Here is a 23602-nt window from a genome sequence, read left to right as displayed (position 1 = left end):
GTACTACGACTACCTTCTTGTAGCCGTAGTCCACAGCGCCCTCCGTGTCGTGGAGAAGTCTGACCGACTCCTCGTTCAGGACGAGGATGATTTGGCGCCTCTGCCCGTTGCTCTCCTCTACCTTGGCCACCTTCCAATCGGCTGTGGTGGGGGTTGCAGACCTGCAGAATCCGGAGAGTCTTATCCGGCTCTGCAGGCTTCGCCGAGGCCCACGCTCTGGCCCTCGGCTTCCTGGGAATGTCCTCCCACTTCACGGCCTCCAGCTGGGCTCCTGGGTAGACCTCCTTGAGCGATGCTACCGCCTTCGCGTAGAGGGCCGCCTTCGCGAGCATCTTGGCAGGCGATGGCTTTCACCCTGCCTTGGTGCCACCCGGCGTCCTCACACTTGGGCGGTGATCCTCCATTCTCCTCCAACTCGTGGAGGAAACGGTCTTGGAGCTCGTTTTCCACGAGGTGACACTTGTCCCTAGGGATCTGCCCGTCTTTAGAGCCCCTGTCTAGGACTCCAATCAGGGTTTTTCCCCTCGCCACCTCGGCAAACGAGCGGCTGCTCAGTGTCTTCGTCCTCTTGGCCTGTTGGACTTGTGTGGCGGTGTCCTCCGCCGAGCGTTGCCGCTTGCTTGGGGCCTTGGCTGTGGCCTTGCTGGCTGGTAGTCGGGCAGGCCTGTTTTGGCCCATCGCCGCGATTCGATTCCCTGGGCAGACGCCAGGAACACCGGGTCGTCGTTGCCCAGGATGAAGGCCGCACGTCTTTTGTCCTGGAACTTTGGCCTATCTTTCGAGGCAGAGGCGCCGCCTGCCGGGGTTGTCAAGGGGTTCCCGGTCCCAAGGGGTCCGCCAGCCGCGATATCGCTCTGCATGGTCGTCCCCCCGGTAACCGGGTCGCCCTTGGGGCCCCCCGACGTGGATTGGCCCGATTGGCTTTTCGGTCCTCTCCTCACAGCGCCTGCTGCCTCGAGACGGTGGACCGACTTAGTCTCCTTCCCCGTCTTTTTGGGCACTGGTTTCCCAGGTGCGTTTGTAGAGGGATTGTCTTTTCCCTCCGGAACTTTAGGAGGAGTGCCGTGCTCCTTTGCGGTGTTTTTTGTTGTAATATTTAAATTTGGCATATTTGATCCCACGAGTAGGCGGGAAGGGGTTAGTCGCCCGGGGCATAGCCCGCGTGCCCCGGGAAGCCTTATTAAAACTGGAGGTCGGCAGGTATCCAGAGTCCGCATATAAGCGACCGAGCACCCCCTCGGCCATGCATCCCTCGGCATATGACAGTGTCACCTTGGATTGGGGTTATTTCACTGAGGGTTTTCTTCTCTCCGCCCGACTACAATTAGCCAGCATCCTGGTAGAGACATGACCGTACCAGGGCCTGTTTCCAGCCGCCCTCACGGGGAGAGTATAGTCGCACTTCCGCCGGTGTGTACAGTTACGGCGGGTGCCGGTTCGCTCGTGCCCACCTGTATCCTATGACGCGGAGCACAGTCACCTTGGATCCAGGGCAAGCCATGAACCCGAGGCGCCTGTGCCCCGTTCCGAGTCTACAGTTGTGACGAGCCGACCCGACATCCGTTTATCCCCCTGTAGCACCCGACGGCTGACGGCCTGGATGTGTGTAACGTCCAGAAGGAATCGTTTCCGACCCCATAAAGTATATATATTCTTGATCAGCATCAATAGCCGAGTCGATTGAGCCCTGTCTGTCTGTCTGTCTGTCCGTCTGTCCGTCCGTCCGTCCGTCCGTCTGTCGGTCCCCTTCAGCGCCTAATGCTCAAAGACTATAAGAGCTAGAGCAACGATGTTTTGGATCCAGACTTCTGTGATATGTCACTGCTACAAAAATATTTCAAAACTTCGCCCCGCCCACTTCCGCCCCCACAAAGGACGAAAATCTGTGGCATCCACGATCTTAAAGATATGAGAAAACCAAAAACGCATAGAATGACCATATCTTTTAGACTGCAGAATCTGAATTGGATAGTATTATTATTATAGCCAGCATCAAGAAAACAATTTCATTTTTTCTCGCCCTGTCTCTCTCTAACACACAGGTTTCATGATCGGTTTTGCCAATTTCAAAATATGAGTTCAAGGATCTCAGAACCCATAAGAGCCAGAGCAACCAAATTTGGAATGATTCCGGCCGGCACATTGCACACACCGCCGCAGTCACTCTGCACTCTGTTGCAGCAAGGCGCCGCTCACTGGGATGCCGCAATCCGGCCGCAGCTAGACCAATACTCCTGTGTTGGTCTTTGTCGGTATTCCTGGTGAGTGTAAAAATGGTTTTAATTTGCACGCCTTTATTCCATCCACAGAGAACCACAAATACTCACCTGAAGCGTGTGAAAACACGCTTGCGACACCGGGCGATACCTCCAGTCGTTCCTCCGATGCTTCTCCATGGGCGTCACCACGGCATCCGGGCTCCGGAGGGGTCCAATCGACGAGCGTCACCACGGCTGCTGGCAGGCCATGAATGCCAATTTGGACACGCTTGCGCTGCACACATGGCGCATCCGAATCCACGCAGGGATGGTTTTCCTGCACTTCATGGCTGCTGGCAACCATCGCCACACAAATTTGGCCGAGTCCCGGGTCACCTGGAGGACCACGGCGATCGCTCCATCCACTCTGCACGGCGCTGTACAATGTCCACGTCTCCTGCCGCAACATGCACACGCGCTCATCCAGCGCTTTACGGTTGCGCACCGGGCCAAACTCACTGCTCCAGACGACGATGATGATCCAGTACCTGCAAATAGAAATAAAATATAATTAAATTAGATTAAAATGTAAATAATTGTTAAAATATTGTCAATACTTATCTGTTTGTGACCACATGCTGCTTTATGTACGTTAATTCTGTGATTGACAAATAAGGGCTGCCAGACCATTAGTTTCATGTTTAATGTTAATGTTAATTCATGTCAACGTCAACAGCCCGCTAATTTTAAATCACGTTATTGTTGTAAGTTAGTCTTAAATGTAAATTGCCATGTCCTAGGTAATAAGTAATAGCTGAAAATAAAATTCCGCCAGTAGCAAATCTGGCGGGCGAGTGTGCGCAACTTAGGCGTGCACTTGCATTAAATTAACTTAAAAAAAAAAAAAAGTGACTTGTGTTTTGTTGTTCCTCGTGGAATATTAAATGTTTTAAAATACATATATGTCGGAACATGAAGACCCTGCAGGGTGGGACTAGGTAGGACTCACTTTGTACACCTTTTCAAAAATTAGTTTTCATTACAAGTTGGCACATGTTGAAGGCATCACTTTAACCTTCAAATACGAAGACATCACAATTACTAGAGACAGTTAAAAACTCAAAACACGTAGTAAGAACCTGACAGATTAAGATTCATCAAAAAAATTTAATCACGTCTTGGCGTTTTTCAATTTTTGAGAGATCTAAAATGGTTATTAATTTGGCACTTTTTCCCTTCACGTGCTTTACTTAAAAAACAGTTGGGTTGCACAGCTGATTTTGCGAATGTGGCGCCATCTATGGAAATTTCTGGTACGCAGATTTAATGGTCGATCTTTTTCTAATGCAGAGCGATCAAAACCAGGTTTCAGTTTTGACTTTGAAAAATTAGATTTTGGCCAACAAAAGTGGTCTTTCGGACCATAGTGCCCTGATGCGGCACATTGTTCTCTTGATTTTCATCCGCCATTTTGTATCACCGCTGTAGCACAGCAAGTCACTTGCGTCGCGTTCTTTTCGTAGTCCAATCTCGACTGACTCTCAACAACAACACTAGCAACATGCTCATCTGATACGCTCTCTTTCTCGCTCAGACTATGCTCTCAGCAACATTGAATATCATTAAATATATCGATACAGTTATCGTAATAACTAATTTTAAGTAAGTCGATTACTTATTTTATTTCAAAATACTGGAATTATTTCATAATCCCCGACATATATATATTTGATCTCTGGAACCCATAGAATATCAAGTTTTTGGATCTCGGATGAGTTAATGATATTGTGAATGTCATTCACCAGGTACGAGTCTGTTTGCTTATTGTTAATGCTCCTAACCCATCACATAATATCACAGTTTTTTTGTAACCATGTTTGAGACATAGTTCGCTGGCCTTTTTAAGGCCTACAAGTTCGGCACCTACTGAAGATAACCGGTTTTCTACTTTGTACTTGTGAATGTTACCACTAGGCCATTCTACGATACCTATACCACACGTCCTCTCTGTAACTGAGGCATCTGTTGATAAGATGTTCTAGTCGTCCTTTCTGTACTTGTTTAAAAACTCATAAAACCTCCTCCGAATATTCTGTCTTACTCTTGGTCAAGAAATTGTCTCTTATGTGGATTTTGTTACAGGTCTTAAAACTATCACAAGTGTTGAGTGTTGACAAAAAAGACTTAAATTCTCTTGAAGTACATATATATAGTTAAAAATCCGCAACTCGATTTTAAGTTTTTAAAAAAATACTTTTATTTTACAAACTTAAATATCTTTATGTCACAAGATTTAAATGAATTCCCCGACTTGACTTTCGGTCTGCTTGTCTCAAACGGAACTGATCTCTCTGCTGCTGGCTAGTTTCCATGAGCCCTTCTCTTGGAACTCCCGACTCTGGCTTCGGGCGTTGCTTTCCTCGGCTGCATCTTCGTGTCGGTGGCGTACGTGCCTGGATCGATATTTGGGGATGCGTCGGCTTTGATGAAAGGCATCCACTGCTGGCGATCGGTGTTGCATTACATGACGGAGCTAGGAATGTGATACTCCTTGGTTTTATGTCTAGCTTTTATTGGTCCTCATGAGTGGCGTGATTCTAAAGAATCGATTTCTCGAGAGTGGCGTGATTCTAATGTTGCTGAAACAATGTGGTCCATTGTTTATATTATGGGGGGCCCTAGCTTGGAGTATGGGAAGAAACAGTTATTGATTCTTGAGTGGGGTCCTGTTACTTGTGTGGATGGGGTGGATGAATTGTACATAAACATAATGTGTATGGGATGTGGGGAATTATGGATATGTCACTCCCCCAACGTTTGTTATTAGCCTGTCCCTAGGCGATTACCCTCGGGTATAGTGACGGGGTGTCAAGTGCGGTGGCTGAGGTTGGTTCCTCTTCTGCTTCTATTATAGGGTTTATACATTTAACCGTGACTCTTTTAGAAGTTTTCTTAAATTTAACAGCTACATAACTTAGTAGTACTAATATAATTATGACAAATGAAATTAGTAGACTTATTTGTAATAGGTTACTCTATGTGGTGTATTGCATAATTATTTCATTAGTTTGGACATACGACAGTGGTTTTATTTTAGTTATGTTGTTGTTGACATAAACATTCGGGGCAAAATCTAACATTGTGTTTGATATTGTAAATTCATTTAATTGGATTGAACAGTTGTAGATTTTTATAATGGTATTTCCTTCCGCTATGATTTCTTGGTTTACACAATTCTGATTTAGCGTTGTTTTTGGAAGATTCCACGTGATTAGTATATTGGGTTCAATAAAGTTTATTTGAAAGTTTTGAAATGTTTTGGAATATGGACATTTAGTGGGAGTTTGCATTAAAATTCCTTTTATACAATTGTCATTGGTTTTCAATCTAGTTTCTTTAACAAATACTTCTTCATTTTTTATGTAGTACTTGTCGTATGTCATATCTGTTAACATGTTATTTAATTCGTCTGGATACGGAACGATTTTATAGATTGGTACTTTTGTAATGTCTTTGGGAATGTTGGAAATTATTAGAATTTCGTTGGTATCGGATTTTAGCCATGTGGAGGTTTTTATATTTAGTATTTTCTCAGAATTTATTTGTTCCAGGTAGTCTTGTTTTAATAATTTTGGATTAAATATACCGAGCCTAGTTAATTGCATACCTAGTTCTATATCTTCGATATATTCTGTGAAATGTTGTAGATTGAATATCAAAATTTCTATTTGCTGATTCCATTAACTTCCTCGGTTTCTCTGGAATTATTATATTTGCTTCTATTAGATTTCTTCTTTTTCTTGAATTTTGATTTATAATGAGTTATTTTCCTACCCCTATTCTTTTCTTCATAATGTTTTTCGTCTACCTGTCTAATTTCACCCGTCCTTTTGAAAGGATTTGTTACCTTAGACTTAACTAGAGGTGATAGTTTATAGCGGGTATCTACTTCATACTCTATGCGGTTTTTATTTAATTGAGTGATTTTATTCACTTTATTTAGTTGTGTGTCATAATCAGGTGAGCCTGCATAAATGAATATATCAGCTGGTGTCCTATTTGTTGTATTATGTTTGGTTTTATGATTATAAGTATAAAGAATTAATTCAAACTTCGTGAATCTATCTTCTGTGTTATCCTCGCTAGATATTATTCTTAATTTTTCATTTACTGTTTTATGAAATCTTTCTACGTCAGATATTCCATTTTTGCTGGAAGTGATCTCTATTTTGACGTTTTCCGCATTCAGCCATGCTTGCAATGCTGTGCACATAAAAGCTGAATCTTTATCGGCTTTGATTTCAATTGGTTTGCCCATCTCGTTAAAAACTTTCATGATGGCTCTTTTTGCTTCTAACCAGTCACGACTTTTTACTTCTACAAGAGTGGCAAACTTCGAGTATACGTCAATACATGATAGGAACTGTTGGTTACCAACCATATAGAAATCCATGACGTATTTCTCTCTGATGTTCAGTATTTCCGGTGTAGTTTCGAATGCCAACTTCGTATTTCTATGCTCTGTTTTGGCAATATTACAAGTAGGACATTCGTTTATGATGTTTTGGATTAGTTTTTGATAATCCGGGTAATAGTATTTTCCCCTAAACCAATTGACGGTTTTCTCTATCCCTGGATGGAGTAAGCCTTTATGATTCTTTAATATGGTTTCTTTAAATTCAGCATAATTCTGAATATCTAGGAGTTTCGTGCTTGATTTAATAGCTTTGGTTATATTGTTAGAATTAATGATTTCTAAATAGGCTTTTTGGAATGGAGGAAAATCTGTTTCGTTATGGAAATATAATGCGCTCTTTTTGGTGCATAGATATTCCTTTATTATATCCTTCGCTAAGGTGTTAGTCATTTCCTTATACGTGATCTTGATGATTAGCTTGTGAAAATAACGAATTGTTTCTACCTTATCTTCATTGCCTTTTATTAGCTCAATTTGCCGATTGTAATAGTTAATTGGTCTTTCCGTGATAGCAATGTGATTTAGATTGTCTTCCTGTGCGCTATGTACAGTTGCACCAACGCTATTGGAAGCTTCTCCCAGGAGATTTTCATTAATCCTTACCCTTGATAAGGCATCAGCTACATGATTTTCTTTGCCTGGTAGATATTTCATTTTAAAATCAAACTCATTCAGTTTTATTTTCCACCTTTGTAATTTCATATTTGGCTCCTTGAGGTTGTTCAACCAAATCAAGGGTTTATGATCGCTTTGTATCTCGAATGTTCTACCGAACAGGTATGAACGGAAATACTTGGTTGCCCATACGATCGCTAATAATTCCTTTTCGATGGCTGAATAGTTTATTTCATGTTCATTTAGGGTTCTGCTAGCGTAGCAGATCGGTTTGTGTTCTTGTGACAAAACCGCTCCCAATGCTATGTTACTAGCGTCGGTTGTTACCGTGAACATTTTGTCAAAGTCTGGGAACGCAAGGATAGGGTCTGAGGTGATGAGTACTTTTAGTCTCTCAAATGCCTCGACGTACTTTTCTTCCTTGGGGTCTATGACAGCTCCTTTCTTTAGTTTGAGTGTCATGGGTTTTGCTATGTTTGCAAAATTAGGAATGAATTTCCTGTAGAACCCGCACAGACCTAAGAATGACTTTATTTGTTTAGTCGTTTCTGGTATTGGAAATTTGACAATGGCAGAGATTTTGCCTGGATTTGGTACTATTCCTTCAGTAGTGACTACATGACCTAGGAATTCAGTTTCCTTTTTCATGAATTCACATTTATCCATTTGTAGCTTCAAGTTGGCGTCTCTCAACTTTCCAAATACTCTCCTTAGTGACAACAAGTGTTCTTCCAATGAAGTGGAAAATATAATGATGTCATCCAAGTATACAAAGCAATCTTTGAAGATTAACTCTTCTAGCAGATTGTTCATACATCTTTGGAAGGTAGCTGGGGCAGTGGTTAGCCCAAAGGGCATACGAGTGAACTCGTAATGTCCATGCTTAGTGGAGAACGCAGTTTTGGGGATTGAGCTAGGTTCCATGGGTATTTGATGGAAACCTTTTGCTAAATCGATTGTCGTAAAATACTGACATTTACCTAGTTTGTCTAGGATTTCATCCATTCTTGGAGTTGGGAATTTGTCTTTAACTGTTATTTCATTTAGACTTCTATAGTCTACTACCATTCGATATTTTTGCTTTCCTGAGGCATCTATCTTCTTCGGAATCATAGATATGGGCGAGCAGTAAGGAGAATTCGACTTTCGAATTATTCCCTGCCTGATCATATCTTTGATTTGCTGGTTTACCTCCTGATCATGTATCTGGGCATATTTGTATGGTCGTCTGTAGACCGGGTCTTCATGTTGAGTTTTGATCTCGTGCTTGATTGTACTTGTGAAAGTCAAATTGTCACCTTCTCTGTACTGCACATCCTTAAACTCATATAAGACCTTCTTTAACTCTTCCCTCTCTTCGTCGTTTAAGTGTTCCAATCTTAATTGATTACATTCCCTTAATTCACTGTCTAGAGCGGAAGCGAAGTATTGATCTCCCTCTGGAGATGGGTCAAGGCACTTAGGTGCGATCTTCTCTTCTTTTGTAGAGGGATCAGTGCACTTCTGTGCGGTCTTGCCGGTTTCAATAGCTTCTCCACTCTGAATGATTGGGTACGACCTAGCTCCTAGTGTTACAGTGTCATTTCTGTAATCGATGACGGCTTTACTTGCCATCAAGTATTCTCTTCCTAATAAAATATCATAATTTTCGGAAAAGTTATGTATGTAGAACTTTTGTTCGGACGGACATGTTTTGTTCGCATTCCTCATTATACTCTTAGTTAAACGGACAGGTCCATTGATGGTATGGACCGTAAGGTTATCGTCTTTTATCTCGGAATCTGTGTAATTTTCTTTCATGATGTTGATCGATGATCCCGAGTCAGCGATACACCTTAATATTCTTTTATTAATGGTAATGTTTATATAGGGTCCTCCTCGGTTTCTTCCGAGGCGGCTTGATGAAAATTTACGTCCATCTTCGTTTGGCCACTCTGGCTCTCCCTCCCTCTTTTAGTAGGTTGGTTGGGTCCACTCCCACTAGCTTGGTTTTGAAATATTTGCTGATTGAATGGATTCTGAGCCCTACCTTGATTCAAGGAATTTTTGAACTCATTGTATAATCCAGGATTTTGGGAATTTTGATTTTGATTTGTTCGATTCGTCTGACCTGTTCCAGATGAACTCTGAGTTTGATTGTGATAGTTAGTAGTATTATAATTTGGATAATAGTTTCCAACATTCTTTCGATTTGATTGAGACGATTTCGATTGATCTTTATTTGTACCTGAATCTGTTGTACTAGCTTCGTACAATCCTTCTTCTTGTGCTGCCTTCTTAAGATTAGACAATGTGGTAATATCTTTTCTTGCTAAGGTCATGAACATTCTGTCAGGAAGTTTTCGAGTAATGACATCTTTAATTGTGTTGTTCAAAGCGTTTTTATAAATGACATTATTTTCTGGTATGTTTTCTAAGTTTAGCTTATTGTTTATTAATAATGCTTTTATCTCTAATTCTTCTATAAACTTACGAAGACTGCCGTTGAATCTGGTGGTGTATAGTTGTCGTAAGAGTTCTTCATATGGTGTGTGATTTTTGAACTCGTTGATCAGCGCCGTCTTCAGTTCGAGCCACGTGTTGGGTTGTGTCATTTGCGATATGCGTTGTGCCTCTCCTGACAGTTGGATCTCGGTCGCTCCAAATAGGATCCTTTGTTGGCGAAGATCTTCAGTTGGATATAATCCGCATACATATTCGATTCGTTTGATAAATGAGCTTAGCTGTCCAGATGAACCGTCATAGGCAGGTATTTGTCGGATCGACAGCAGTGCCTGGTTCAAGTGGATTTCGCTCAATGATAGTGGTGGTAACGCCATGTTGTTGGTGTTGATTGGGTTTTGTTTTGTTGTAGTTTTTAACTTTATTTTGGTTCACTTGTAAGTTTTTTTTGATTTTGTATTAAGTGTTTCACTGTCCTTGGTGATTCACTATCTCCGCTTACTTCAGTTCACTTAAATTAGCTTTGCAAATCGTATGTGCTTGCAGCACATAGGTTCTTTGGCGGATTTCACAATTTTATTAACAATTCCGGGATTACGTGATCACAGTAATTATAAATTACACAAGCTGACCATTACCGAAATATAGGTGTTAATTTTAAACGAAATCCTACCGACTGCGCCAGTTAAATATCCGCAACTCGATTTTAAGTTTTTAAAAAAATACTTTTATTTTACAAACTTAAATATCTTTATGTCACAAGATTTAAATGAATTCCCCGACTTGACTTTCGGTCTGCTTGTCTCAAACGGAACTGATCTCTCTGCTGCTGGCTAGTTTCCATGAGCCCTTCTCTTGGAACTCCCGACTCTGGCTTCGGGCGTTGCTTTCCTCGGCTGCATCTTCGTGTCGGTGGCGTACGTGCCTGGATCGATATTTGGGGATGCGTCGGCTTTGATGAAAGGCATCCACTGCTGGCGATCGGTGTTGCATTACATGACGGAGCTAGGAATGTGATACTCCTTGGTTTTATGTCTAGCTTTTATTGGTCCTCATGAGTGGCGTGATTCTAAAGAATCGATTTCTCGAGAGTGGCGTGATTCTAATGTTGCTGAAACAATGTGGTCCATTGTTTATATTATGGGGGGCCCTAGCTTGGAGTATGGGAAGAAACAGTTATTGATTCTTGAGTGGGGTCCTGTTACTTGTGTGGATGGGGTGGATGAATTGTACATAAACATAATGTGTATGGGATGTGGGGAATTATGGATATGTCACTATATGTATGTAGCTCGTTGTACATTATTGGATTAAATCTTTTGATTTTGAGCTGTTCTTTGGCTGTAAGCTACTTTGCCCTGAAAGAGGGTGGCATTACGCCAGCGAGGACAAACATTTCTTGATAGCTTGTGTCAAAACACCTTCTGAGTGATTTAGCTTGCGCTATTTCCATATCTTGCTCCAGATCCCATGTCTACAAAACTTGTAATAGCATATTCTTGTTTTGTTCTAATAAAAGCTTTGAAGATGTTGACACTTGTCTTAGGTTTCAGCACTGATTTTATAGTGGTCGCGTGCTGAAGAAGCCTGTTGTCTTTTTTTGTTTGTTCTTTAGCCATTTTAAGATGGCTGACATTTGATAAGTTTGCGCTAATCAGTCTGCATAAGAAACGGATATTGTTTCGATTTGGTATTGGCACATTTTCAACAGAAATATTAACAACTCTGACATGTCCCTTTCCTACATTCATTACCGCTGATTTACTAGGGTTGAAGCTGAAGCCGAGATCACCACATAGAAGGTTAAAAGCATGCGGCACGCTGTCAATTTTCCGGCTACTGGCTCGTCGGCCACGAGTGTGGTGTTCTTATGTATTTTGCTCCTAAGCAGAGGCCCACCCTATCATTATCTTACATTTAATGCGTGTCACTAAGCCATTTGAAACCGGACGGAAAGCACAACACCTAAAACGAAAGACAATAACTGCAACGGACAACGGACAACGAAAAGAATTCCTCAGCTGTTCATAAGGAGTGATGTTCGCCCACCCTACCTTGGTCTTGTTGTGCCCGATAACACATGATTTGCTACAAGACCCCTTATATTATGGGGGACCTACAGGGGCTTGCTGCAGGAGATCAAACACTATAGCTTCTGTTCACACATTATAAACATTTATTCATTGCTTATGACTAAAATTCTTGATCCCCTGTAATTAAGTTTGACGAATAATTAAGTGACGAACCTTCAGAGCATTCGCCACACAAAAAAAAGTGGAAGATAATTTATTTGTTTAATTAAAGCGATTTACAGAAACCTCCATCGACGAAGCGCTTCCGATTTGGGCTTCTGAAAAGTTTAAAAAAAAGAACACACACAATTCGCACACACAAAAAAAGTGAAACGACAACGAGTGGCTCAGGCAGATCGAGCTAAGTTTAACTGTGATTTTCTATCTCTTTTCTTCCCGTCCCTCACGCCCCTTCACATTCCTCTGCGCTCAGTTTCGCATTCCTCTTTGCGGATCACCGGCGCTTATCGAGCACCGGTATGTGGGGGCTCGCCCTCAGCGGCAAAGTTAGATGGAGAAAGAAGGAAAGGGATAGAGAGATCAAGAAGCCTAAATGAAGAGGGACAATGAAATAACCCGGGTAAAAATGCTTAGAGCATATGACTGTGTTACGTTATTTTTTTCTTATTCTTGCTATTTTTTTGTTTCATTTGGACCAGGCTAGATCTCTGTGACAATTTCAACTTCGATCAGCCACTAACTGCCGAACACTTTTTCTCTCTGCCTCCTCCCCTACTCATGGGGTATGGACGCATACGCGGAGCGATGAAACAAGCCGACGCGGCTGCCGTCTGCCGGGCACTAGTTGGCCTCTCCTCTCTGGCTCGCCGCAGTGCTCCAAGGCGACGTCCCAAAGCTCCGGCGAATTTCTATGACCTGCAGCTGGTTGTCGTGGAAGACGAGCCTCCTCCAATTTCCAACCTAGGGAAATTTGCACACACAGAACACCTTTATACACTTCACTCGGCTGTTATTCTTTTCAACTTACCCAAACGGGTGCCCCGTCGAAAGGGTGTATTGCAAGGGTATCACTACACAACGCCTCACTGCCTGAGATATATTTCCTTGTCGTTATTTAATTTAAAAGGTTTCTCTCTCTTTTTTTTTGAATATTTAAAATCCGGCTGCCACTTTAGAAAATGAACACCATCCAATGCTGTCGACCAATGGAATGCTGCAATGGCGTCCAATGACATCTATTTGTAGCCTTTCTTCTTGTCGAACTTCGACTTCGAATCCGCTCTCCTTTCGACGAGGAAGTCTGACCTGGCTCTGACCCACTCTCTGATCCCAGGCCCTCTTTGCCGACTGTTAAAGAGAATTTCTCTTGCTTCTCGTTAGACGGTGCCTAATTTTCGGCGGACCCTAAAAACCCTAGGCCTCCTCACAGCAGCTACAAGCCTCACCGTACAGTCGTCTGAAAACTACATCAGATACTCACATCATGCAGTCTAAAAAGAAGCGCCGAGAGACAAGAGCCGTGTGGGATTCCACCCTGCACTACCTGAACAGTATTCTCTATTTTCAGTAGTCTCAAAGACATGAAGCTGATACTCGTAAACCAGTCAATGTATATTTTGGAAAGTGCTCATTCTCTATTAGTCTTTTTAAGAATTTAAGGTTGACACAGTTGTAGGCATTGTTGAGGTCAACAGCCACGAGAATAACGTGTTCCTTGGCCTTTTTTTATGCTATTACATTTATGACATTATTAATGCCCATCACTGCAGACTTATTTTTCTGGTAGACATAAGATCTGTAAGGTATGTAAGGAAGTTCTCAGGCCGAGGTACAGCTTCTCAGTCTGTCCAGGGCCCGGTCCTTCCCCACAGCAAAATTTGTTGTGTGAGGACCTAAGGGGAAAGCCGCTCGTGGCGAAAGCGCGCCTGTGGGGTGGTTCGTGGGACGGTCGGGCCTGACCCGGCCACGAGGCGTGGGTGAAGCCGTGCTTGGGAGCTGCAGAGACGTGCGTTGGGGATCATGTGTGGCGGGAGAAGAGGTTTGGATCAGGGATCGGAAGGGTATGGGAGAGGGGAGCCCAGCTTAGCAGATGCCGCATGATCCACGACTCACATCTGCGTCGCCAGGTCCCCAGGGCGAGGGTGTAGGAGAGGGAACCCAGCTTTGCGAATGCCGCGTGAATCCACGACTCACATCCAGCATCGCCGGGTCCCCAGGGGGAAAAGGTACAGGAGAGGAAAAACCCAGCTTGGTGAATGCCGCATGATCCACGACTCACATCCACTTCGCTGGGCCTCCCGGGAAAAGGGAAGAGAGGGGGAGGGGGGAGTGAGTGACTCCTACGGGCGAATGTTCTGAGACAGGTGGGTTGAGGTTGGTGTCTTTATTGTTTTCGGATCATTTCCCTACTTAAACTCCCGCGCCTGCAGCGGGGAAATAAACGCCAAAAAAACTTATATTAAACAACATGTGGGCATGGATATGTAAAACAACTGCGGGAATGTTCTGTCTATACCTGCCTACTGCACCGATCTGTTCCCCCCCAGAGCTCACATACGTGAGGTGGCTCACCCTTGTTTCCCTCCTTTGGGGTCCTGGTATCCCGCGGCGGGTCCTCGTCACTTCGGCTTATCTTGTACACCGCGTGGTCACAGCTTGGTTTTTTACACGGCGCGGTCGCGGCTTATTTTCACATTTTTGGCTTCCGCCACACAACCGGTCTTGCTCAGCCCTCGGAGATCCCTCCTGAGCCTGGCCCGCGCTGGACCGTGCCAGGCCTCTGCTTTGTCTTTTTCAGCTTCTCTGCCGCTTCGTGGCTGCGCAGCTTCGGCTGTCGGCCTCGGCGGCGTGGGCGATCGGCTGCGTCTGTGTATTCTCTGCTTCGCCGTCGGCTCTTTCCTCGGCTGCGTGGGCGTAAGGCCGATCGGCGGCTTCTCTGCCGCTTCGCTCTCTTTCATCTGTGTATAGCCGTTCTCTTCGTTGCGTTCTCTTACTAATAAAAAAACCTCACTGTTTTGGTTTTCTTAGCCTATTTCTTATTTTAATTAAGGAACTGAGGATTCATTTGTTTGTCTTGGTAATAATAATAATACTAGTAATATAATGAGATAATGAGATAAAGATAACAGGAGATAATAATGAAATTAGGTAACAACCGTCGGGGCGGTCCCTTCAAGGGATGGTGTCGTGATCTCTATTGTGGAGGCTTATGCCTTCACAGGTATATTCCGCTTTTCTGGTATCTGCATTTCAAGTTTGGCTTTTACCATTTACTTTCTTGGCTAAGACCGATATCAGGGTTATGGGTGGAAAGTTTTGTATGCCATTAAGCTTAGATTGGCTTAGATTTTTTAAGTAGCCTGTTTTTGGCTAAACAAGTTTTGAGTTTGTATTGATATCCTGCTGTTTCAAAGGTAATTGGGTGATGGTGGCTGCCTTCTAGGAACAAGTTTTCACATTTCCATCAACTGAAACCGCCGACAAATATCAAGGAGCTGAGACAGTACTTGGGAGTGGCCTCATGGTACCGGATGTTCGTGCCCGACTTCGCCACCCTCGTGCAGCCACTCACCGGGCTCCTCAAGAAGAAGACGGAATGGGTCTGGACACAAGAACGGCAGGAAGCGTTCGAGGAGGTGAAAAGACGACTAGTGGCGGACCCCGTGCTGGCGTGCCCCGACTTCTCGAAGAAATTCATCCTGCAGACAGACGCCAGTGATTACGGGCTGGGTGCGATTCTCACGCAGGAGACGGAAAGGGGCGAACGGGTAATATCATATGCTAGCAGGACCCTAAACGGACCCGAAAGGAACTATTCGGCGACCGAGAAAGAATGTCTGGCCATGGTATGGGCCATCCGCCGGTTAAGGCCATACTTGGAAGGGTATCGCTTAAAGGTGGTCACGGACCACATGGCTCTGAAGTGGCTAAATAGCATAGAAAGTCCGTCGGGGAGAGTGGCGAGATGGGCACTAGAGTTTCAGCAGTACGACTTTGAAGTCGCGTACAGGAAAGGACAGCTCAACGTGGTAGCCGACGCACTCTCCCGACAACCGTTGGAGGAACGATGCCGTCGGATAGGACATGAGGAGGGAACACAACCAGTAAACGAGACGCCCTGCAAGTGGTTAGAGGGCATGGTAGAAAAGGTCAGAAAGGAATCCCCCAAATACCCCGACTATGTGGAGAAGGGGGGAAACTTGTATCGGCACATTCCTCACCGAGCAGGGAGCGAAGAAGTCGCCTCGTGGAAGTTTTGTGTGCCGAAAGATGGCTGGGAAAGGGTTTAAAGGGAAAGCCACGATAACCCGGAAGCAGGCCACGCCGGCGGAAGGAGAACCGCGGCACGGGTGGCGGCAAGATATTACTGGCCAGGGATGTACAGGGACGTGAGGGCCTACGTGCAGAAGTGTGAACTATGTCTTCGTTTTAAGCCAAGTCAGCTACAAGCGACAGGAGAAATGTTGACACAGGTGCCGGAAGAACCATGGGCAACGGTATGCGCGGACTTTGTGGGTCCTTTTGTCTGTCGTATGCAACGGCGGCGATACGTAACTAGCATAACGCAACGTAACCCAGCTCGAGCCTTGGCCTGATCCAGCAGGTTAGGGGAGCCAGTGTTACGTTACGCTATGGGGACTTTATTGTACATATGTATACTTAATCTAGCATTTTAGGTACAAATTGTTGGGGCTGTAGCTTAGCAGCCGTAGGCAGCAAATACAATGCTTTTTTACAGCACGAATTCTTCTCTGCCGGCAGTGCTGCCGGCGCAATTATCATTTTGGGGAAATCTCTCCACTTTGGCAACAGTCCGTTAGCCAGAGGGGGGAGAGGGAGTGGGTAGAGCTAAAGCATAAAATACTCTTGACTATAGATTAGATTTAAATGTAGACTATCAATTAAGGGGAACATTTTGGTTGCCTTACATTGGCAGAAAAGGGAGATTATATATGTACATATTTTTCTTATTCTATATCTTGTATTCTTTTTGTTTTTGTTTGTTTTCGTTTCTCTTCTGCCCACTGGTCCGGGGCAGCCAGAGCTATTGCTTATTTTGTTTCTGTCTTCATTTCTTCATTCATTACTGTTCCGCCCCCTGGTCCGGGGCAGCCAGCATTGAGTTGACCGTTTGAGTGGATGTGTGTTTGTATGTGCGCAACGGTCCGTTGTCTCAGCAGTGGAAATGGTAGAAATCCACCACCTTCCAGTTGTTGTTGGCTTCTCTCTTACTCTCACAGTGAGTTCACTAACGGGCAATTCGAGATCTATAAGAGAAGGAGGAGACAGAAATTGCGCAGCAGAAATGCTAACGCTCATAGTTCTGTGCAGCAGCGCCTTGTTCGTTCGCGTGAGTCTTCTACTCTTTTTAATAATTTGCAGCTGTCCATTCCTATGTATGTCGTTAGTTGATCGGTTTAGGAAGATATTAAGCAGAGTGATCATTCCGTAACCGCTATTCGTCGCGCTCGCATATACTTGTGTGTTTTCTTTCGTGCGTTTGTGTGTTTGTTTGTCCAAATGCGGCAGCCATGGTTGTTGCCCTCTTAGGGGCTGAACGGGAATGTGTTGGCGGTAAGTCTTCACTGCTGCTGAGCATTTTGGTTGTTGTTTTCAGTGCTTCTTGTTCCTGTTGCTGGCGGCGGTTGATTTCCCTGGGCATTTGTACTAGTGTGTGTGTTTGTGCTTTCGTTGACTTGGCCGTTCTCGCTCTGCCGCGAATGTGTGTCAGGCGTCTGATCAGTGGATAGGTCGTTCAATGCTGTATCAACTGCCAGGCCCAATCGCTCTAATCGCTGTCTTCTGCTGCTGATCGTCAAGTCTATTGTGGCTATGGGAGCAGGCTCCAGTAACCTTCTTCTAGGGAGTATGACCTCTGTGTAATAGTGGTACTCCGGTGGTGGCGACACTGGGCGATTCATCCTGATCAGCATCCTCCGCATTTCATCAAGGTTCCGGTCATGGCTTATTTGCTCCTCTTCCGTGTACGGGATTTGATTTGGGATAATCTCGATGCGATTCCATTCATGCTTCGCGAGTTCCTTGGGTAGGTGTTTGCCAAGAAGCTCGGAATACCGGGGTCTTGTGACTCTGTGCGGTACATAAGGGTCATTGACCACTTTGGCTGCCTCGATGTTGTGGTGGGATCTCATTTGTTCCGTGTACCTTTTGCAAGCTTTCTCGTAGACTGCCTCAACAGTGTCCACTTCCAGGTCCCTGTGGATGGTGTCGTTACTCACATACCATGGTGCATTGCAGATCATGCGAAGGGTCTTGTTTTGCTCAACCTGAATCCGTCCAAATTCCGCGCTGCTGGATAATGGACCCCATACAGCCAATGTGTACTGCCAGATAGGTGCAATCATTTGCTTGTACAACATGACCTTGGTATCGAGATTCAGTTTGCTGCTTGAGTTTAGGAGCCAGCGCAGTTTTTGGACCCTTGCCCTGACCTTTGTGATGACGTTGGTGATGTGTAGGTGGAACTGGAGCTTGGCGTCCAGCTTGACCCCCAAATACGAGTGCACAGCGATGCTACTAATCCGCTGGTCAGCAATGTGCGGCTGCAAATCAGCCACTGGCTGTTGGATCGCGCGCAATGTATGCACTAAATGCACAGTTTTTGAGGAATTGATGGTGATGCCCCATTGCTTTGCCCAGTTGGAGATGCTCAGTAGGAAACGGTTGAGCTTTTGGGTAGCCATGAGCTGGTTCATGCCAGTGGCCAGGATTGCTGTGTCGTCGGCATAAGTGGCCAAGAGCATACCACTGTCGCGAGGAAGCGGCTTGTCGTATGTGTACAGATTATATAGTACAGGTCCAAGTACGCTGCCCTGTAGAACGCTTGCTGCAATCATTTTGTTTCCTGATTTGACGCCGCCTGTGCATTCCACGTAGAAAGACCGATCATCCAAGTAGTTAGACAAGACCTTATATATCGCTGCCGGTAACAACTGCTTCATCTTATGTTTCAGGCCCGCATGCCAGACTCGATCGAAAGCATCCTGAATGTCCATATAGATGGCAGAGCAGTACAGGTTGTTCTCGTAGGTGGACAGGATGAGCTTTGTGACTCTCCCCAATTGGTGTTCAGCCGCGTGCACATGTCTGAAGCCAAACTGATGGTTTGGAATAGACTCAACAAATCCATCAGCTTCCATCATCCTGGTTAGGATAAGTCGCTCAAACAGTTTGGACAGGCCCGAAAGCAGGCTGATGGGTCGATAAGATGGCAGCTTATCGGCGGGTTCCCCTGGCTTGGGGATCATACTGACTGCCGCGTGCTTCCATCTGTTAGGGAAACAACCAATCCTAAAGGAGCTGTTGCATATGAGCGCGAAATATAGTAGAGCAGACTTAGGTAGAGCTTTTATGGTCCGATTGTCGATCCTGTCCATTCCAGGGGCCTTTTTCAGCTTTAGTACCTTGATCTGTGCCTCAATCTCAGGAAGAGTGACCGCCCTGAAGCCCGAATTGGGCCCAGGGGATCCAAACTCTTCAAGGGACTCTTCGATGACTCGTCTGTCGGCTGCCGCGCTGGTCAAAACAGGCTTAAATCTCTGCTCGAGATGCAAAGCAAAAGACTCTGCCTTCTCCTCGGTGCTCTTGCACCAGGGATCGTCAGCATTATCCTCTCCATCGGCACAAAACTTCCTCACAGGCAAATTGGCTGCTGGCTGCCGCTTCAAACCATTAGTCAGCCTCCATAGCTTCTGCATGCTGTAGCGATCGGTAGGGTCAATTAAGCCAATAATGGCGTCAGCGCGTCTGGCTTTGCCCGCTTCTAGCTCCTTGTGAATCCTATTGGCAAGCATGTTGTACAGCTGTCGCGCTGCCGCGTCATGGTTCCGTTTCAGGTTCCTCAGGCGCCTCTTGGTGGCAATCATCAGCCGTATGCGATTGCTGACCTGGTACTCAGCCTGGACTCTAGGTCGGACGGGCCTCCTCAGACTGCTTGTGGCATGTTCGGCTGCCGCTAACACGTTCCTCTCAAGGATATTGTCTGCATCATCAACATCCTCTGCTGACCTGAGCTCAGTGTTCAGATGGATGTGCGAGTCAAGCCATGATTGGAACCTCGAAATGCTAGCCCCTGGGGGCAAGAGGCGTCTCTTAGTCACCGCCTCCGCTGGAGACATGCTCAGCTCAATCACCATTGGGAGATGATCAGAAGAGAGGTCATTTAGATGGGATATATGCAGTACTTCGTCCCTCACGCCCTTGTAGACCGCGAAGTCAATTGCCGATGGTGTATGCCGAGTATTTGTACGGGTAGTGAGTAGGATATCCAGTGGCCAGAATGTTGCAGCTACTTTTCTGAACGGCCCTGAGCAGCTGTCCGCCTCTTCTACAAACCCTTGCGCTTCCCCACCATGAGTTCTTCGCATTCCAATCGCCAGCAGCAACGAATCTCGTTGCCAGCTGACCAAACAATGCCAAGAAGTCGTCCTCGGACCACTCCTGCAATGGGGGGCAGTAAATGGATGAGAACACTAGTCGGCCGCCATCAGGCAGGGTCAGGGCAGCAGATACACACTGAATGTGGTTTGTTGCTATATTAGGCAGGGCAATATGAAGGATTCCAGCTCTGATTAGGAGCAGGGATCCCCCACGACCAGTCCCAGATGGGTGATTAGCACTGTACGTACACTTAACGCTGAAGGTCTCTGAGGTTTTAAAACGAGGCTCAGAGACCATCAAAACGTCAACTTCGTGTCTGCGTGTAAATGCCGCAAGTTCGGCTGTCTTCACTCGGAGTCCCGAGGCGTTCCAAAATACAATCTTTAGATTGCTGTGTTGGCGGGTAGAGTAAATAGCATTATTATTATAATGCATATAAACAATCCGTTAGCTTCGTCATTTGTGCAATTAATACATCCATTTTCCCTTCTAGTTTCTGAGTAGATTCAGCAGCAGCGGCCGCATGCTGGATCCGCTCCTGTGTCAGCAATGTGATGAGGTAGTCCAGTTTCTGACTGAGTTCATCGCTAGGACGGACGCTCTGATTGCTCACCGTGCGCTGGAATCCAATTGTGGTCGCTGTGGGTGGCACCGACTGCCATACTTGCCTCCCTGGAAGAGGCTGGGAATGACTCGCTGGCTGCCTTGTGCGAAGGGCCTCAGCATAACTGCTCATCTGAGCTGGAGGAGCAGGAGCTCTTGCCCCTGAGCGCGCTCGCCGGCGGCCCGGCTGCTGCAGTGCTGGAAAGCCCTGCTGGTTCATGACGGGTGGCTGGCGGGGAAGCCGCAAACCCTGAGCGGAGGGTAAGGTAGGCATCGAAAGCTTACTCAACATCCTGTTGGTCTTTTCTCATCCGTTATTCCTTCTGTTGCAGTACTCTTTGTATTTGATACAACCACGGTAGCTGGCAACATGGGGACCATTACAATTGGCGCATTTCGGCACATCCTCCCGCTTCTTGGGGCAGTCCTTGGGGTCATGCTTCTCCCCACACTTCAGGCATATAACTGCACGGCTGCAGTAGTTCTTGGAGTGCCCAAACATCTGGCACTTGTGGCACTGGGGAACGCCTGGCGCGCGTATGGGCTTCTCAACCTTGATCCGTTGGCTGCAAATTCCCGTTAGCTCATAAATACTATTATTATTGTCCTGAGGCTCAAGCTGGACCTCGAATAGGTCCAACGGCTCCTTTGTGAATCTTTTAAGTATATTGGCAATATGCCTCACCTTGTATCCAAGTCTACCGAGCTGTTCGCGCACCCAGTCTGTGGGTGTGGAGCGGTGCAGGTGACGTCTGACGATACGCATACCCCTTTTGCTTCGCAGGCGAAATGTATGGTGATCCACACCTTCCCCCTCAGATAAGAGCGAATTAGGGCCCTATGGCCATCTATTGTATGGCACATGACTTTGAGAGACCTATTAGCAGCAGGCTTAGTGTCATATGTGCCTGCGCCAATGGCATTGTCAAAGCATTGGAGCAGGGGAAAGATATCAGAAACATTAGGAATGTATATAGGGGCTGGCCGCACAATTCTGGCGTCAGCAGTAGCAGCAGCATTGGGTGCGTGCGCAGTGGTAGGGGCAGGCGGGGGGTGGTGTGAGAAGTGGAGGGCCTGTTTGTGGGAACAGGTTCTTCGGCTTCCGTCTCTCCCTCGCTGCAGTCAGTGTCAACATCCATATCGTCGTTTGCTAAGTCGTCAGCATCCGAGAGTATATTGTAGTAGTTCGTTATATTCATCTGGTTAGAGTCAGGCTTCTCCTTGGAGGATACTGTCCGTTTGATCTTCTTGGCCGACGCCTTTGTAATCGGCGAGCCCAAGGTGGTCGTCCGCTTCTTGTTACGGGCCTCAGACTCCGCATTCAGCTTAGCCATTACTTTCCTCTCCCTTGCCAATTTCTCCTGCTGTTCCTTGAGGATCTCGTACAGAGTCGGCTGGCTCAGCACAGGTGCTGCAAGGGCAGTAGGATTGGTGGAGACAGTAATGGCAGAACTGCCAGGGGCACAGGTAGCAGTCGAAGCAGCAGCACGAGCAGCACCAGTAGAAACTGGAGGACGTTGAGCGGCGTGGGCAGCTACACCAGCAGCACTAGCAGTAGTAGGAACTGTAGCAGCTGGAGGGCGTTTAGCTGCGGCGGCAGCTACGCGAGTAGGGGCGGTGGCTTTGGCAGCAGCAGGAATGGCAGCACAGGCAGTAGCAGCAGAGGCTCTGGTTAGCATGGCAGAGGGGGGGGCTAGCAATGGCTTGCTTGACAGTGCAGCGGACGGGGCCTGCATCAACTTGGCTGCAGCGGCAGCTGAAGTTGATGGCATATCACTGGTCAAATCTGCCAATGAGGTCGAGCGACAGGAAAGGGGGCGTAAATCACTCTGCGAAATTCCCGACATTAGTAGCGGGGGGGAATGCAGATCGATTTCGTTGTCTGAGCAGGGAGCACTTGAGGCCAGAGTGGTCTTCTTTTTGGATTTGGGGCACGGTTTACGTACCATTGTTTGTTCTTTTGCAGCTTTATTAGCGCAAAGGCAAGTGTGTATATGTGGGAGGGGGAGGGGTCAGCAGCGGCTGAAGCCTACCCCACGTTTTTTCACTTTCGGCACTTTGGTTATGTAGTATGTGTATTTCAGAGAAAAACTTGTGCACGGCACAACACTTCGCGTTGCCCCGAAATGTTTTAACAGAATATTGCACAGTGTTTACTTACACATGTTCAATATTATTAGGGATTTTTTGGCGATTTTGATGGTTTAATTTTTAATAATTGCGGAACGTTTTGATTTTTTCTGTTGTGTTCGTCTTGCGAACTAAATTGGCAGTCTCTCTTCATGTCGAACCAGTCCCATCGCCACCTGCATTAGCAGGGGGGGAGGGAGGCTGACATGAAGAGAGAACCGTTTTATTTGATTATACCACTAACCATACAGTATATAGATGTGCCAGTTCATACAACGAAAGTGTCACACACCGACTTCCGCTATCCGTACCCCAGAGTGACGTCATCATGAGTGAGAGAGCGCAGAGAGAACATCTTTGCATGTGTTAGTACACACGCAATATGTTTCGACAAAAATATGTGATTGTATGTTTTTTCAGATTTTTTGAACTCTCTCAGGTCTGATCTGTTTTGCCACCAGCATGTTTTAGTGTATGGGTGCACATGCATTCTCACGTACTTTGCGTGTGTGTGTTTACTATTGCTGGCCGCTAGAACTGAAATTTGAGTTTGGTTCTTGTTTCGGGTCTTTTGATGGACTGACCTACCGCCACAAAATAAATGAAGAATGGGCAGGGGGTGGGGGTATGGTACACTAGGGCGCGGGAAACAAAATAAAAGCTTATTTGTTATTTGTTTGATTTATACCACAAAATATAAAATA

The 23602-nt window shown here is 45.8% G+C and overlaps 1 protein-coding gene across 1 annotated transcript; it reads right to left on the bottom strand.

Annotated features, from left to right (window-relative positions):
• Positions 1-2171: 2171 nt before the first annotated feature.
• Positions 2172-22967, bottom strand: LOC113566439. Its single transcript, XM_026991937.1, has 3 exons — positions 22930-22967; positions 2328-2746; positions 2172-2258 (listed from the first exon to the last, which is right to left on the bottom strand). The coding sequence occupies exons 2-3, from the start codon at positions 2665-2667 to the stop codon at positions 2221-2223; spliced, it is 378 nt and encodes a 125-aa protein (XP_026847738.1). The 5' UTR covers positions 2668-2746; positions 22930-22967; the 3' UTR covers positions 2172-2220.
• Positions 22968-23602: the final 635 nt, after the last annotated feature.

The sequence above is a fragment of the Drosophila persimilis genome, unplaced genomic scaffold (genome assembly GCF_003286085.1).
Source record: "Drosophila persimilis strain 14011-0111.01,24,50 unplaced genomic scaffold, DperRS2 tig00000697-arrow-arrow-pilon, whole genome shotgun sequence".
NCBI classification, from domain to species: Eukaryota; Metazoa; Arthropoda; class Insecta; order Diptera; family Drosophilidae; genus Drosophila; species Drosophila persimilis.
The sequence above is the reverse complement of the archived record's forward strand: the minus strand, read 5'-3'. Positions and strand labels throughout refer to the sequence as shown.